Consider the following 16,012-nt stretch of genomic DNA (forward strand, 5'->3'; position numbering starts at 1 on the left):
AAGGGAAGATAAAGCATTCCACTTACAGCAGTGCCCACCTCTCTCTAAAGGCATTGAAAGGTATTGGCAGATGCAACGTTCACTCTTTCCAACAGCATCCAGGCACAAAAAGGTAGCCTTTGAAGAGGGGCAGACTACCAGCAACTATGACCCCCTCCACTGCCTGAACCTGCTAATGGCCATCTTGGCCAGGTTCTAGATAGGACATCTATACTGAATTTACAAACAGACCAGGAGCTGTTTTTTAAAAATTTATTCATTCGCGGGATGAGGGCGTCACTGGCTGGGCCAGCATTTATAGCCCATCCCTAATTGCCCAGAGGGTAGTTCACAGTCAACCACATCTGCTGTGGTTCTGGAGTCACATGTAGGCCAGACCAGGTAAGGATGGCAGTTTCCTTCCCTAAAGGGCATTAGTGAGGCAGATGGGTTTTTACAACAATTTATAATGGATTCATGGTCATCATTAGCCTCTTAATTCCATATCTTTTTTTAAAAATTGAATTTAAATTCCACCATTTGCTGTGGTGGAATTCAAATCCAGGTCCCCAGAACTTTGCAGGTCTCTGGATTAACAGTCCAGTGATAATAGCACTAAGCCATTGCCTACCCACGGCTGTTAGTTTAGCTTTTGGTTTCAATTTGGACAGGAAGAGGGAGAATTAAGCCACCCTAGCTGAAATTAACACAGTCTCAAAGCCAGGGAAACTTTTATTGAAGGCAAATTGTTAGAACAGAGAAAGTTCAGGCCATCAGAATTGTGAAAGACTTATGCCAGCAGACTTGGAAAGGAATTAAAGCAGGCATTACTTGCATTCTGCCGTTAAAGAACTTCCACAGCCTCCTTGGAATGTTTCACTATAAACCAACTTGATGGATCATAATTCTAGATTTCCTTCCTTGAACAAGGACATTAATGGAATGGATTGGTTTAATGGTCACTGCTAAGAGAGACTAGCTTTTAATTCTGGATTTTTAAAAAAATTTAATCTGAATTGCTGTTATGGTGAGATTCAAACTGGAGCTCTGAAACTGCTCTCTACTCAACTGGATGAATGAATGGCCTAGAGGTATTGTCACTGGACAAGTCAGACACCTGAATTAGAATGCTGTCAACCCAGAGAGGGGAAAAAAAAAGCAAAAAAAAAAAAAAAAAAAAATCAGGAATTAGAGTCTAACAATGATTGCAAAACCATTGTTATTTGTCAGAGAAACCCAGTGAGTCACAGATGTCATCGCAACCCACAGCAACATGGTTGACTTTTAACTGTTCCCCTAGGCAATTAGAAACAAGCAATAAAGCCTGCCATTAATAAATAAATTTAAACATCAACATCTCAATCTGTACTTTGTAGGTGGTGAAAGGCTTTCAGGGTACAGTGTGAGCATGCACGCGGCGGTGGGAAGAGAATAGCAGCTTTGGACAGGTCTCGACACAATACTAGTTCAAACAGAGGGACAAATAAATAGTCTTCTGTCCTGTATCATTCTGAGAGTTGATTGGAGTTATGCACAGCACAGCTTGGGACCTGTTCTGCTCTTGTAGCCTCAGTGTGTGTATGCATTTGGTCTGGTGAGGGTGGCAGAAGCAGCATTCAGCAGTGCCATTAAAAAAAGTCAAGATGATGACCAGTCTCTCTTCAGTCACTTTCATGGGCCTTGAGATATGCAAATGTTACTTGTACATTCATAATTTCTTAAATTAGCAATTCCATTGCTAATGGCATGGAAGGCCTTGAGGCAGCTGAAGATGAGTGACCTCTAATAGCTGCAACCAATATTTTGTTCTTGCTCAAGAGAAGGCCATAGTGGATCATCTACTCAACCCTTCAGTTCTGGAGTTCTATAGAAAGGTCCCAACCCAAAATGTCGACTTTCCAACTCTTCTGATGCTGCCTGATCTGCTGTGCTCCTCCAGCTCCACACTGTGTTGCCGTCCTTACCTGGTCTGGCCGACATGTGACTCTGGTCCACAATGTGGTTGACTTTTAACTGCCCTCTGGGCAATTAGGGACAGGCAATAAAATGCTGCCCAGCCAGTGACACTCAGTTCCTGTGAACAAATTTTTAAAAAAAAAGAACTCACCCAGTTATTACTGTTATCAAACTAGTAACAGTGTGTTGGAACATTCCTCAAGTAGCAGAGCCATTTAACATGTAGAAATGCAATTTTCTAAGAGCACAATTCTGTGCCAGATATTCCAGAGGTAGTGAAAATGCTGCTTTATGATAAGCCAAGTTACAATGTGCAAAGAAGTGATTGTTCACTCAGATTCAAAAGTTTGACTGAGCCAGTGGACACTATGTGGTCCAGGAGCATGTTTGTAAAGTGTGAAATTTAAATATTGTGCACAGTCAAAAAGTGAGTTAATTTCAAAATAAAGAAGAGTTCAGCACCGTTTCTTTCTCAAAAATATTGATGATTTATTTCATCTAATAGGGTTAAGGTAGCAGAGAGCAATGGAAAACACCCTTAGATCAAATGTAGAAAGGCAGCCCTCACTTATCACATTTCAAAAACATGGTAATTATAGGCTAATAACAGCAAGGGGACAGAACATGTTCAGGGAAGCTCACCAATATTCCAGAAAATCTTATTTGTCCATTGGAATGTTTTTTTTTCTGGAATGTTCAATTTATTTCCTCTTAAAATCAAGCAGTAATTACAGTCCAAAGTGTTTCAGATGAAATCTTTATATACTATATAATAAAGTCCCCATGTTAATGAAATAGAAAAAGCCCTCCATCACCACCAAAAACTGCAGCTATTACTCTAACTCAAGGCCAGCCTGTGTCTCACAGCAATAATTCAAATATGGAGTAGGTCCCAACAGCAAGGAAAATCAAAGAATTAAAACAAAACCCACAACAGCACCCGTTTTTTTTTCCCCAACTAGGGACTTGTTTCTGCAAGAACAGTACCTACACAGAAAAAGCCCAGCTTTGTTTTTTTTAAAAAAAGGCAGTCTTCTCATTCAAATTAAATGTCACTGCAGTATGTACAAGAAAAAAAGATTAAATATGGAGATAAATATCTTTTCTCTACCTCAAATAAATGTACTATTTTGTGCTCAACTGAACTGTCAAAATGATGTATGGTGGCGGGGGGGGGCCTGATGCAAAATTTTAACTGTCAGGTGACCAATGTGCAGGAACTCAAATAGATCACCATACACCCTAGTTAATATTTCAAAACAATTAAGTTTTTCCTTACAACTGCATGATTTAAAATTTAAGATGCACAACTGGAATACCACAAATTCATTTTAAACCCTTCTGATTTCTTAACAGCCAACTCACTGATTTGCATTTGGTAGGCACAGCATGCCCCATTTCAGATTCTATATTCACTCACTACCCTGGAGGCAAGCATGATTTTTGTTTGCTGCATATAAACTTGCATGTCTCTGGAGAAAGACTACATCTTGGATTCAGCTGGATTTGAGCAATTCTATATCCATCATTCTATCCCATGATTAACTCTTGCATCAATGCAGGGTAGTGATTTGGATTTCCCAGTGGCATACTGCACTATTCTGACAATAGTCTCATTGGTGATACAGTACAAAAGGAGGAACCATATTGTAAATACCACAGTTTACTCTCCTATTCATTCCTTCCTGGAAAAACTGTGGCACCAATGATTTTGGTGAAACTTTAACACGTCTCATCTGGACTCCAACCTCACTGCACAACAGTAACTAATGTGAAACTTAACTTTAATAAGCCAGATCTCATTATAAACAACTGGCAATTATTCTGAGGCAGCAACTCATCCTTGAGGATTCCGGTGACCCTCAAACCAATTTGGTTTGATAGGTTATTTAAATGCCATCAGAAGCCTGTGACAAATTACAGTTTTCAAACCCACCAGCAGCCTTCCATTTTGCTTTTAAAGATCAAGAGCTGCCTCTTCACTTAGTGCCTTCTGACCTACCTGTTTGTTTTCTGAAGGCTCAACTCAGGCTTTGTACAGTGAGGACTACACTGGGACACTGAATTAAGAAAACAATTACAAATCTGGATCAGTCATGATTTTCTACGAAAACATCATGAGGTAACCCAAACCCCTTCAAACAAAATATTAGCTGGGGGATCAAGCACTGTAAAGCTCAGCATTGTAATGATAAAATACATTTGTGCTATTCATACATGGTCTGACTGGTGCAAATTAATGTTTATCTAATAGCTGCAAATAAGAGGAATTTAATTGAAGCAGCTCATCTTTATCACACTTCTAGATTTTATGGGGGGAAAACAGGAGTGAAAACAGCAGGAATACTAAATATTTATAGTACAAAAATATTTAGTTTTACAGTATCAAGTACAGTTGGAAAAATACAAAGGAGCCAGATTCCTATGGAATTTTCAGACTTTAAAAATCAAAACCTCCAAATTCCCAGACAAATTCACAGTTCCTGTGGCACTTAGTTGATATTCTCCAAATTGTAACAGTTTGGAAAAAATGTTTGCAGTATTACCACCCCAATATAGAAACAGAAAATGGAAATATTTGCATAGATTTAAGACTGAAAGTCATAATAAGACATAATGGAATGTACAGTATAAAGGTTCTTCAGTAAATGCATGTGCTAATTCCAATATGCTGTTTATAGCACTGACTTTAGGTGGCGGTGGAGAGAGCGCGCGTGCGAGAAAGAGGGAATAAAATAAGAGTGGGCTGGCTGTAGAAAGATCAGATTACAGGTCACTTTCACCATATAAAGCTGTGGAGAAGGACATGTAATCCAAAGCACCAGGCACTGCGTCAGGTCCTCTGTACGGAGCCATCCGGGCAATACAGTATTCAGCTTGATCAGGGGGAAGCTCACGTCTCAGCTCCTCTGCTGTGATGTAACTCTGGGAAAAAAAACAAATCATCAACATCTATTAGCTATTACAGACATCTTAACCAGGAAAAAAAAAGTGTTTCAAAGTATACTGCTGAGGTAGGGCATCAATATTGTTTAAATTAAATTTGTTCAAGTTATGATCAAAGCCATATTGCTTATACTGGCTTTGTGATCTGCATTCCAAGCATTTAAATTTTACAACTAATCAATTCATTAGATTTAACAAAATACATTTAAAGAATCATCCAATTAGCTAGGACTGAAGGCATATGTAGGCCAGACAAGCTTGTTGTTTTAATTATGGTCATTTTCATCCTGGGTGCCAGCCCAGGAATGACTAGATTCAAATTCAATATACAACTTAGTGTGATGGAATTTGAACTATACCTTTGTGTTGCCAGTCCAGTACCATACCCATGTAGCTTAGTAGGCAATTATAAACTATAACTAAATGTTGAGGTAGCTTTTTGAAATAATAGGCGAGAGAATCCAACAGCTATTGAGAAGCTTGGCCAACCATCCAGTCCCCAGTGCATTGGGAGGCTAGATGTAGTGTTTATATAACCACCATCTCAGCCAAAATCAGCTCACCGAACAGACTTGGTAGTATTTATGGAAGAGCTAATCACTTGATTGGAACAGGTTTTGTTGTAAGCCAATGGGATGAATAAAACATGTACCTCACACTACCAGCACAGGCTCAGACATGTCTAATGAATGCCTTCAACCAGATACAAAAAGGCCTTTACTCCACTTGCAGATTGCATCCAGTTTCTAAAGCAACAGCTATAAATTATCACTGCAAACGATTCATTGAAATGGAGACTAGTTGGAGTAGTGCAAAAGATTAGGGTGGGGCTTCAAAAACCTGAGAGGAACTTGGGGGGGGGGGGGGGGGGGAAGACTGCCTCTGCTGTTAATTGTTACATCCTGACTACCTGTTGTTAAACCTTCATGAGTAAGGTGGTTATATGTTAAAAGGTGCAGAAAGAAGCAATATAATATTAAGAACAAGTGCTGAATAAGTTGCAGATCAAGGAATTCAACTGACTTACAAACAGAATAATGTTCTGGATCAAAGTTATGCATCGTCCTGTATCTCTGCAAGTCTAATTTGTTACCTTGTCTCCTGCCAGAATCTTGAAGGAGGCCATCACTTGTTCAGCTGTGTCAGTGTCTGTTGTCTCACGTGACATGAAGTCAATAAAGGCTTGGAATGACACTTCTTCAGTGTTGTTGGGGGCAACAATACTCATTATTCGTGCAAACTCCGCTTCACCCTGGAAGTTAAAAACATGAACTCTTATGACGGAGCCAAGACAAAAAGATACAACAATAAACTAGTCTATAATTTAATCTCATGTTCTTTCACTTGGAAATCTGCAACTCAAATATAGATCAAAAAGGTCATTCCAAGGTGGTTACTAATGATTCTGGCTAACAAGATGTGCAACTGCAATCCCAGAACTGGCAGCATTTTCCTTTCCATTCGATATACAGCATTCCAAGCTTGCAGTTCACTTTGACCAGAAATTACATCAGGAGCTACAGAAAGCAGACAATCCTGGATCAGTTGCCAATTTGTCAAGTGGCAAGAATGTTCTGTTTCCCTGCCCAAAAAAGATCTTCAGCTAAAGGGTCAGTGAGGCTACTCAATGAAAAATCTCAGTCAAACTATACTAGGAGTTTATGGTAACATTGAATTCTCATCCTAAAATTTCCAGGCAAAAAACTTCGGATCAGAAATTGTCCTCACTCAAGTAATTTTCAACAAGGGCAGCTGCAGGCAGGAATGCTAGCACACATTCCCTTGGTTTGGGACGGCATCAGTGGATTAAACAGCTTCAAAAGCCACCCTTGCTAAAGTCAGTTGTCCGAGCAGAGATTGGAGATTCATACTGGCACATTTCTAGCCCACAAACCGCAGAGATCAGTGTACTCATTCCCTTCTCAGTCACATGAGAACCCATATTATACAAGTTTCCTTCTATTCTTCACTTCAAAATATTTAAATATAAAAAAACTTTTAAAATCAAAGTTCAAATTCAAGGATGACTCAGGATTTCTCACTTTATTCTGTCCCGTGATCTCTTTCTACCCATACCTACAAACTGAATGTTGTGGTCACGAGCTCCAAATGGCAATAGAAACTTTTAGCATAGAAACTATTGGGATGTCCAGACACCTTTCATGGTTAAATCTAGCCTTTTTGTTTGAAGGCAGAGGAGTTTCAGGCTCATCTTGGAAAATAACCTCAGTATTATTCAAACTCAAAAATTCAAGGACTGTTCTTAGAAGGTACTGGCTGGGTTTTCAGCCTGTTCATGCATCAGCCTCAAATCATTTTAATGGAGCGGAAACGCTGTTGGTTGTTAAGGGCAGAAATCGAAAACCTCAATAATTAAATCATATGCCTGCTAGACAAAATTTCATGCAAACAAAAATCAGGAAACTGAAAAATGTTGCAGTTAGTGGCAAACATAACAAGGATCATTTTTCCTAATGATTGCCATTGGTTTCTTGCAATACAGTTTTTCTGGTCACTCAAAAATTAATGTTCAATACCTGCCAACGCCACAGAAAAACTTAAGTCAACATGACAGCTTTATAAATTCAACTTTTGATAAAAGCAAGCTATATTTGCAATAAATAAAATTTATTAAAATGAGCTCGCTTACAGGTCAAGCCCCTGGTATTTCTGGGTGAAGATGTGGAGAAGGAAAGAGGAACCGTACCAGACTGTAGCCCGTAGAGATAAGGAGAGCTCGAAAATCATCAGCGTCCATCAGCCCCGTTCGCTTCTACTCCAACAGGAGCAAGCCAGAGAACAAACACGCACACAGATGGCATAGTACCACAAACATGGGATTTTTTAAAAAAAAGTTAGGACAAGTACAGAATCAAATTCAAAGATGGGAGGAGAGAAAAGAAAAAAATACAAAGGTAGGATTAGGGGATAAGGGAATAGGTCAGAACACAGAATCCAGGACAGAAGTGGAGAAAAAAAAAAGAAAGAGAGTTAGCTATTTACTGACTTTTATTGCATTCAATTTATCAATACCTGCTGGTCATTTCCAACATCGTAGCCCAAGCTGATAAGGCAGGCTTTAAATTCTTCAGGTCCCAGTTTCCCGGTATGGTCCTACACGAGGTCATCGGAGCATGCAGGTAATACGACGTGTACACACAGCAGAGGATGGAGAGGGGTGGGAAACACGGGGGAAGAAAACGGCGTTGATGTAGTTGGTGATGCAGCACAGCATGCACAGTATATGAAGCATGCACATGGGGCGAAGGAAAAACAAAAAAAAGTGTAATGTTAGGACAAGTGAAAAAACAGTTAAACAAAGAGGAAAATGCAAGTGAAACTTATGAATCTTAAACATCTTTTAACTGCAAAATACCATACAAAAATTACTTATGAGCAATTGATAATACAGCTTTGTGCATCTTAAGATCTACACCATTTTGAAATTTCAGGCAAAGTATTTCAATCTCAGGTACTACTGGCCAATTTGCAATTGGGCTCAGTCTTATATCCTTCAGAACTCAAGAGTGGGTTACTTATCCAATCAGATTACTGGTCTGAGGTCAAGGTTAAAAAAAACACCTCAAACATATCTAGATTGTAGTAAGTTAGCATGAATTCTCTCAATTAAGTATTGAAAAAAAATCAGGTAGTATTGATTTAAGTGAACAGAGCCGCAAGTATAATTTCATCATTGCAGTTTTACAGTAAATGACAATTTTGTTTTTCAACCAGAAAAAGATTAACACGCTGTGGTGTTAATGTAAGGACATTTTTAGAAAGTGTCAACATGAAGTCTCAAACAGATGAAAATCTAAAAAGATTGTAAAAGACTTGGCCAGTAGAAATATTAAGAGCCACACTTCAGAAACTCAGCTGCTGCTGAAAACTTAGTTCTAATCACAAATAGCTGCAAGCCCATTAGATACTTGCTGGCAAATGAAGTACTCATCTCAGCACCGTAACAGTTAAGCTGCACTGCAACAGTGAATGTGCAAATCAAAACAAATTATTTTCTGCATTCCACAACTGCAAATAGTGCCTTGCATGCATAACTCTTACAAGGTCTGGAGCATCTCTGCAGGATTTCTGGAGAGATTGTTGAAACACTGGGTAGGGCAAAAAAAACCTTTTAAATTTTATTTATTGGATTTAATTTAGGACCAGCTAAGGACATTTGGATTAATAGCTGAACTGCTGTTGAAAATTTGCCAAGGGAAGAGGGGAAATTTGACATTTCTGAGATGCACTGAAAACACTGCATTGGAAACTACAATTTTTAGTAAATTTAATTTACTCAAATGTTTTTGAATAAAATCAGGCTTCCCTTCAGCAAAGACACCAACAGGAGCCAAACACAAACTACTATTGAGTAATGGTTACCAGACCTGAAGCATTGACTGATTTTTCTTCAGCGATGCTGCCAGACCTGCAGAGTTTTTCCAGCAACTTCTGTTTTTGTTCCTGATTTACAGCGTCTGCGGTTCGGTTTTTACAAACTACATGTTGAATGAACATGCCCAGGTCACCCACTTCTGTCCCAAGCATTTTCACCACGTTCTAGCCTATCAAAACAGTTCATGTCTTGAGGCAATGTGAAAATGCTGTAAATTAATGTCATGTATATTTCAGAATTTGGGTCCAAGCTTTAGTTTTTGAGCTAGATCATCAGGACAAGATTGGAACAGCAAATCCCACTGAACCACTTGATATGATGACTGTGGAAGAATAGGAGGCATTTTGCCAAAACTATTGTGCAGATTGGGGAAAAACGCAATATTTAAATATTTTATTCGATCTTTTTAAAAATCAGTTAACAAATTTTCCAAGAGATGATTTAATGTTAAAGCTAAAATGAACAATTTGTTCCCAAGTAATATACTATATTCTTTAAGAAGCAAACACGCTGCTATTAAAGATAGAATGACCAGGCTATCGATGGTATCAGTCACAAGGTTTCAAAAAAATAATGGGCACGTGCAAACAGGACGGAGGAAGTAGAATTGCACACTTGACATTAACGTGTAGATTCCAAGTTCTTGCATAATATGGCATTCACCAACCCAATATACCCTGGAAGAGAGCAACAGCATGTTCAAGACTGCAAGGCTGGGCAATAAATGCTGGCACTTTGTTGATGGCACTAACGTCATATGTACCATTAAAAAAAAACAGATTACCACAAACTGAGCTGAACAAAATGTAACACCATTACATTACAACCTATTTTGAAAATGAGACATCATATTTGCTATCAGTACACAACCATAGTCAGAGACAAACCAGGTAACCATATGATCTTTTGATTCCCTCTAAGAAACATTTAATCTACAGGAATGTCAAGCAAGGAAAACGGATTGCAGGACATTAGTTTCTAAAAGCCAAAAGTTACGATAGAGAGAGCAGCCCATTTCCTTTTTCCTGGTAATAATCCCATAACATTGGTTGAATATCCAATCAAGACAACATGAGGTGAGTGGCAATGGTTTCCAGAACCTAATGGCTGATGTTCAGGATACAGAATCATGGGGAGTGGCTAGTTGAGGGAGATAATGGAAGATATCAGCATGAAACACAATCTCAGCTATACTCACATTTGTTTATTAAACGGTCTCTCCTAATTTGGAGATGTTAACACTTGGATGAGGTACCAAAGTAAGCATTTGTACAAAATGTCCAATTGTAAACAATCAAGCAGCTTTATCATGGGAAGTGGCAGTATCTCAATGAGGAACAATCCATCCTCATCCTACACAGGAGTTACTGGATAAAAACAGCTATAATCCTGATCAATTTCCCACACCCACTCTAGGAAACTCTGCATAAAACCTACCACCCTCCTAATGCATGCGACTCGTCAACTGGCCAGATAAACATGCTAAGCAACCATTGATGCTTATGTAATCTTAATTCTTGATTTGCATCAAGTTAGACAGTGGCCCTTAAGTAACATACTAAGATAAATATTTTGTAATTTAGTACACAAAGAACAACTTCCCATATTTATCCTGTGTCATTGTTTACTGTTTCTGTTCACTGTTAATTAAATCATTTATAGGCAAGTTAGGGTCTTCACTGATGCCAAAGTCCAGCATGTGGAACACTGACTAGCTAGCAAGATACTCGAGTGGGAACTGGAAAAGGCACAATCTTGCCTTCTCCGAATTGTTCTTAAGGATACACTAGCCATTAGAAGTTTGAAAAAAAAAGTCATGCCTCAGCTACACAGCCCTTGGTTCGATCATACCAAGTACTGAGCAGCTCTGGGCTCCACACTTTGCAAGTACACAGACTTCCCTGAAAGATAACTCTGAAGTAGAGGCATGAAGGGAGATTACAGAAACTGATGGCTATACTTTCTGAAACTAAAGATTGAGAGATAAGTTGACCAGTTACAAGCTATTAAAAAGGGACCAAAGAACAAAAAAAAGTGGATGCATTTTGGGGAATCCAGAACTACACAGTTAAAAAAAAAAGTGGAACCAGATCAGTCAGGAGTGAAATTAGAAGTCATTTCTACATAAAAATGGGAGAAGTTTGGAACACTCAATAACAACTGGTCAATTATTAAATTGAGATAGATTTAAGATATTAAAGGGACACATGACTTAGGCAGAAATGGACTTATGGCTCAGTTCAGCCATGACCTCAGAACGATGGAATAGGCTCAAAGAGCTGAAGATTTTCCCCCTCCTTCCCCCAGTCTCTGTTCATAAATGGAAAAGCAAAAAAAAAAAAAACCTTGTACTGGAGGCACATCAGTTTCATAAATCCTCCAGGTTAGTGCCAACAGCTTCTCAAACATAATTTAATCTGGACAAGCAGCAGTCAAGTACCAACAAAACATACTACCAATTTTATGCGTGACTCCAATTTTTACAGAAGTGGGCACATCCTCTCCCTCACCCTCACCCTCTGATACATTCTGCTCCAAAAGTGCAAAGTCTAAACTAATCCAATTAAACCCATGCTTACATAGATAACATTACAGGCACCAATGCAACTTCCTTATTAATCTCTGAAGGACTTAAAACTTAAGTGGAAATTAAAATACCCAGATAAAAACCATAGAATCATAGAATCCCTACAGTGTGGAAACAGGCCCTTCAGCTCAACAAGTCCACAATGGCCCTCAGACATCCCACCCAGACCCAGACCCAACCCAACTAATCTACACATCCCTGAACACTATGGGCAATTTAGCATGGCCAACCCACCCTAACTTACATCTTTGGACTGCAGGAGGAAACCCACGCAGACACGGGGAGAATGTGCAAACTCCACACAGTCGCCCAAGGTGGAAATCAAACCTAGGTTCCTGGCGTTGTGAGGCAGCAGTGCTAACCACTGAGCCACTGTGCCATCCTCATGTGCTGAAGAAATGCAAATTACAGTTCATGCACCACATGTATGTTCAAAAATTATGTAATTATCAAACTTCATCCTGGGTAGAATGAATCAAGCATAACTGTAGCATGTGTGAAGAAATGAAAAAAAACTATATACAACTCAGTGCAACTCACCATTTAAGAGGAAATACACTAAAAGCTAGTCAATAGTTTTGTAGGTACTGGACGCAACATTTCAATGTTGGAAAAACAAAGGACAACCAAGAAATCAATGGGTAATACAATTCTTCACATGCATTATCTGAAATGGCTACATTACAGGAGATTTTTGTTTTAAATGTTGATTTGTCCAGAATGATGCATATTGTGATAAGGGATTTTCCTTATTCAACACACCATGTTTTTAAGCAGTTAACAGTCATAGTTACAATTGTTTAACAGTTGCAATCCAAACTATAATAAAATGAGAGACCAATTCTCTTGCTGCAGCTACAACTCAAGGGATGGCATTTATGTGCCGATGAATTAAACTCCTGACAAAAAGGGGATATTTTTCTGGTTTGTAAACCACAGGATGAAGGCGCCCAGCAGATGCTTTCTGAAGTGTTCAGCCAATTACATATTCCAAATTCATCCAAAGTGACTACATTGCGTAAACAAAATGCTTTAAAGTCTTTTCCCACTAATCTCCTTCAAGATAATCTGGTGAATTTAAAAGTTCCATTCACCCATCCCAGTCAAGCAATTGCAGTATAACAATGGGAACTCAGAACCTGTACTCGGGAGAATTCAAGAACAACAGCTAGAGGGGCCCATAAATGTCAGCCTAGCCAGTTCATCCACATTCCGAGCATGAATTAGTAAAAACATGATTTTTAAGTGTCGCATGGAAGCAGACCATTACACTATTTCTGGGCCTGCGCAAAGGGAAGCGGCTGTGATCTTCAGTTGCTGTCCAAGAAAGAAATGCAAAGAGCTCTGCCCTGTAAACAACACTGGGTAGGCACAATCAACAAAATGAACAATACACCATTATTTTGATCAGCACAAGTTCCTCTATTTTGAGATTCAAGAGATGCATCTGGTTAAACAACTGTAGAGCTTAAGTGGACAAAAACTGAAGGGTGATTGCACATTTATGTCACTGATTCCGTTTCTAGTAACAGCAAATTAACTACACGATCAAGGTATAAAGTGGAGGCTGTTGTAACGAGCTTGGGAATCTGACGTACTGATTCCACGTCTATTATACAGAAAACCAGCGGTGTAATCTGGGTTTAGTACATAGAAATGCAGAAGGTGGAATAGTGTAGCGTCAGGTCATTGCACAAATCAGCAAATAATTAAGGCCTACATCTATACTCAGTTTCAGCATCTGTACATTGGAACTTAAACCATCCAGGTAACAAAACAACTTCAGCAGCATCAGCAAATACCACTAGCCACAGAACTGTACAAAGTGCTTACCTTAATTGTAGTAGAGCAAATCACCTTGCATCTACCTGGTATTATTCATAAATTGATAAATGGTATGCAAACAAGTAGTTACAAAACGCACCTTGTCAAAGTGATTAAATGATGATCGGAACTCATTCAGTTGATCCTGGCTGATGCCTTTTGCATCACGGGTGAGGATTTGGTTTTCTATTTCATTGATGGTTCTGGCAATTGTGGTCAACAGCTGTTCCCAGCCAACTCGGATGTGCTTTTACATTTAAAAAACAGAGCAAATTAAGTGGTGGTGTTAAGACAATTTTTGGTATAAATCTCTCAGCAGGAAACTAACAAACAAAAATTAAAGGTCAAAACCAAATCATAGGTTTGCAGTTTAAAGTAATTTTTTTATTTAAAGCTGGCCTCATTAGTTATAATATGCTGCCCAGTTTATAGACACATTCAATACTAGTAAAGTTGCCAACTTATTTAACTCCTTTCTGGATCAAAGTAACACCCGGTTCTGCAAGATCTGGTGCAAGCCACAAGATTATCAAAAGTTACACGGCAAACGGAGCAAACATGGAGCTTTTAATGTGGAAGCTTGGATTTGCTTGCACCATGCTTCCCCGGAAAATACTGCAGTGTGCATAAGTATTAACATGAGAACTCTGCTCACTACCCATGGTTGCAAACTTCTACTTAAAACAATACAGAAAAGCAAGCAGTAGAGTCTAATTAGAAATTCAAAACCAGAACAGTCCACTTAAGTATACTACAAAGTGCACAAATTTAAATGTTAATACTATGCCGATTGGAGTACAAAGTTCAGCAAATGCTAAGAGTTATCTGAAAGCCAATTCATGATCTTAATGTGGCTAATTTGGCATTGGTACAGTGATTCTGCTGCCAACATCAAAACAGTTAAGTGTAAAAATGTGGCACCAAATTAGGTGAGCACAATAGGCTGGGAACTGCACACCAACATAATTATAAAACCTGGTTCGGTCTCCCCTTGAAGTGGTGTACAGTTCCAAGTATTATACATTCAGGACGATATCAAGGCCTTGGCAAAGGCACAGAACAGAACAGAACAGCTGGAATGATATCAGGAATAAGGGGTTTGAATTAAGTACTGACTGGAGTATTTTAGAGCACAGAAGATCAAGGGAAGATTGAGGGGTATCAAAATGGGCAGCATATTGGCTCAGTGTTTAGCTTCACAGCACCAGGAACCTGGGATCAATTCTTGAAGGGGAGGACACAGGTACAATTAAAGTTTAAAAGACATCTTGATAAATACCATGAATAAGAAATATTTGGAAGGACACAGGTCAAGCACATGCAGATGGAAGTAGTTTAGTACGTGATTATAGTCAGCATGCACTGGTTAGACCAAAGGGTCTGTTTCTGTGCTGATTCTATATATGACCGTCTATTTGGAGTTTGCATCTTCATCCTGTGTCGGTGTGGATTTCCTCTGGGTGCTCCAGTTGCCTCCAGTAGACTAGCCATATTAAAAATTGTCCATAGTTTCCACAGATGTGTAGGCTAGGTGGATTAGTCGTGGTAAATATGAGTATACATGAATAGATTAGAAGGCTAGAGCTGGGTCTGGGACGGATGCTCTTTGGAGGATTGATGCAGACTTGAGGGCTGACAGCATCTGTCTGCACTGTATGGATTGTGATTCTAAAATATTGATTCACTAGATAGAAGGAAACTAATTTACTCAAGGATCAGTAACCAGAATACACAACTTAAAAAGGTCAATTTGCAAAGTGGGGGCATGAGAACAATGTCATTTATACAGTGAATTTTGATCTAAAATGCATTGTTGAAAAGGTATGATGGAAGCACACAGTCATCTCCAGAAAAGGAACTAGATTTATATTATTCGTTCATGGGTTATGACCATGGCTGGCAATACCAGCATTTATTGCACATACTAATTAGCCTGAGATAGTGATGAATTGCTTTCTTGGACTACTGGAGTCAATCTTCACCTAAAGAAGTGCTGATATAGCAAGAATGTTTTAGGATTCTAGCCCAACAACGAAGGAGTGATGACATATTCTCCAAGTCAGGATGAGGAGAGAGGAGAGAGTAGAAGTAGCACTCGTGCACACTTGCTGACCTGGTTTTATTAGATGGCAGAAGTCAGCATCGAAAGGCAACTAAGATAGATTAATCGAGTTTATGGGACTAACTGGTTAAAGGTCTTACAAAGAGTTGACAGAGGCACAGTGAGCCAAATTCTCCTTTGCTGATTGCTAACTTGCAGGAGAATTTTTATATTTGATCAGCCTTCAAATGAATAATGCTGCATAATGCTAGGGTTTAGCTTT

The 16,012-nt window shown here is 39.0% G+C and overlaps 1 protein-coding gene across 2 annotated transcripts in view; it reads right to left on the reverse strand.

The window, feature by feature from the left end:
• Window positions 1-2,399: 2,399 nt before the first annotated feature.
• Window positions 2,400-16,012, reverse strand: part of LOC109925669 (alpha-actinin-1) — a 48,563-nt gene continuing 34,950 nt past the window's right edge. For both annotated transcript variants that reach the window (XM_048618155.1, XM_048618154.1), the window contains exons 17-20: window positions 13,789-13,935; window positions 7,915-7,995; window positions 5,975-6,133; window positions 2,400-4,860 (exon numbers count right to left, since the gene is read on the reverse strand). In XM_048618155.1, coding sequence (XP_048474112.1) covers window positions 4,702-4,860; window positions 5,975-6,133; window positions 7,915-7,995; window positions 13,789-13,935 — 546 coding nt within the window. In that variant the 3' untranslated portion in view covers window positions 2,400-4,701. The remainder of the gene's footprint in view (window positions 4,861-5,974; window positions 6,134-7,914; window positions 7,996-13,788; window positions 13,936-16,012) is intronic.

This window comes from Rhincodon typus, chromosome 39, assembly GCF_021869965.1.
Source record: "Rhincodon typus isolate 14 chromosome 39, sRhiTyp1.1, whole genome shotgun sequence".
Taxonomy (NCBI): domain Eukaryota; kingdom Metazoa; phylum Chordata; class Chondrichthyes; order Orectolobiformes; family Rhincodontidae; genus Rhincodon; species Rhincodon typus.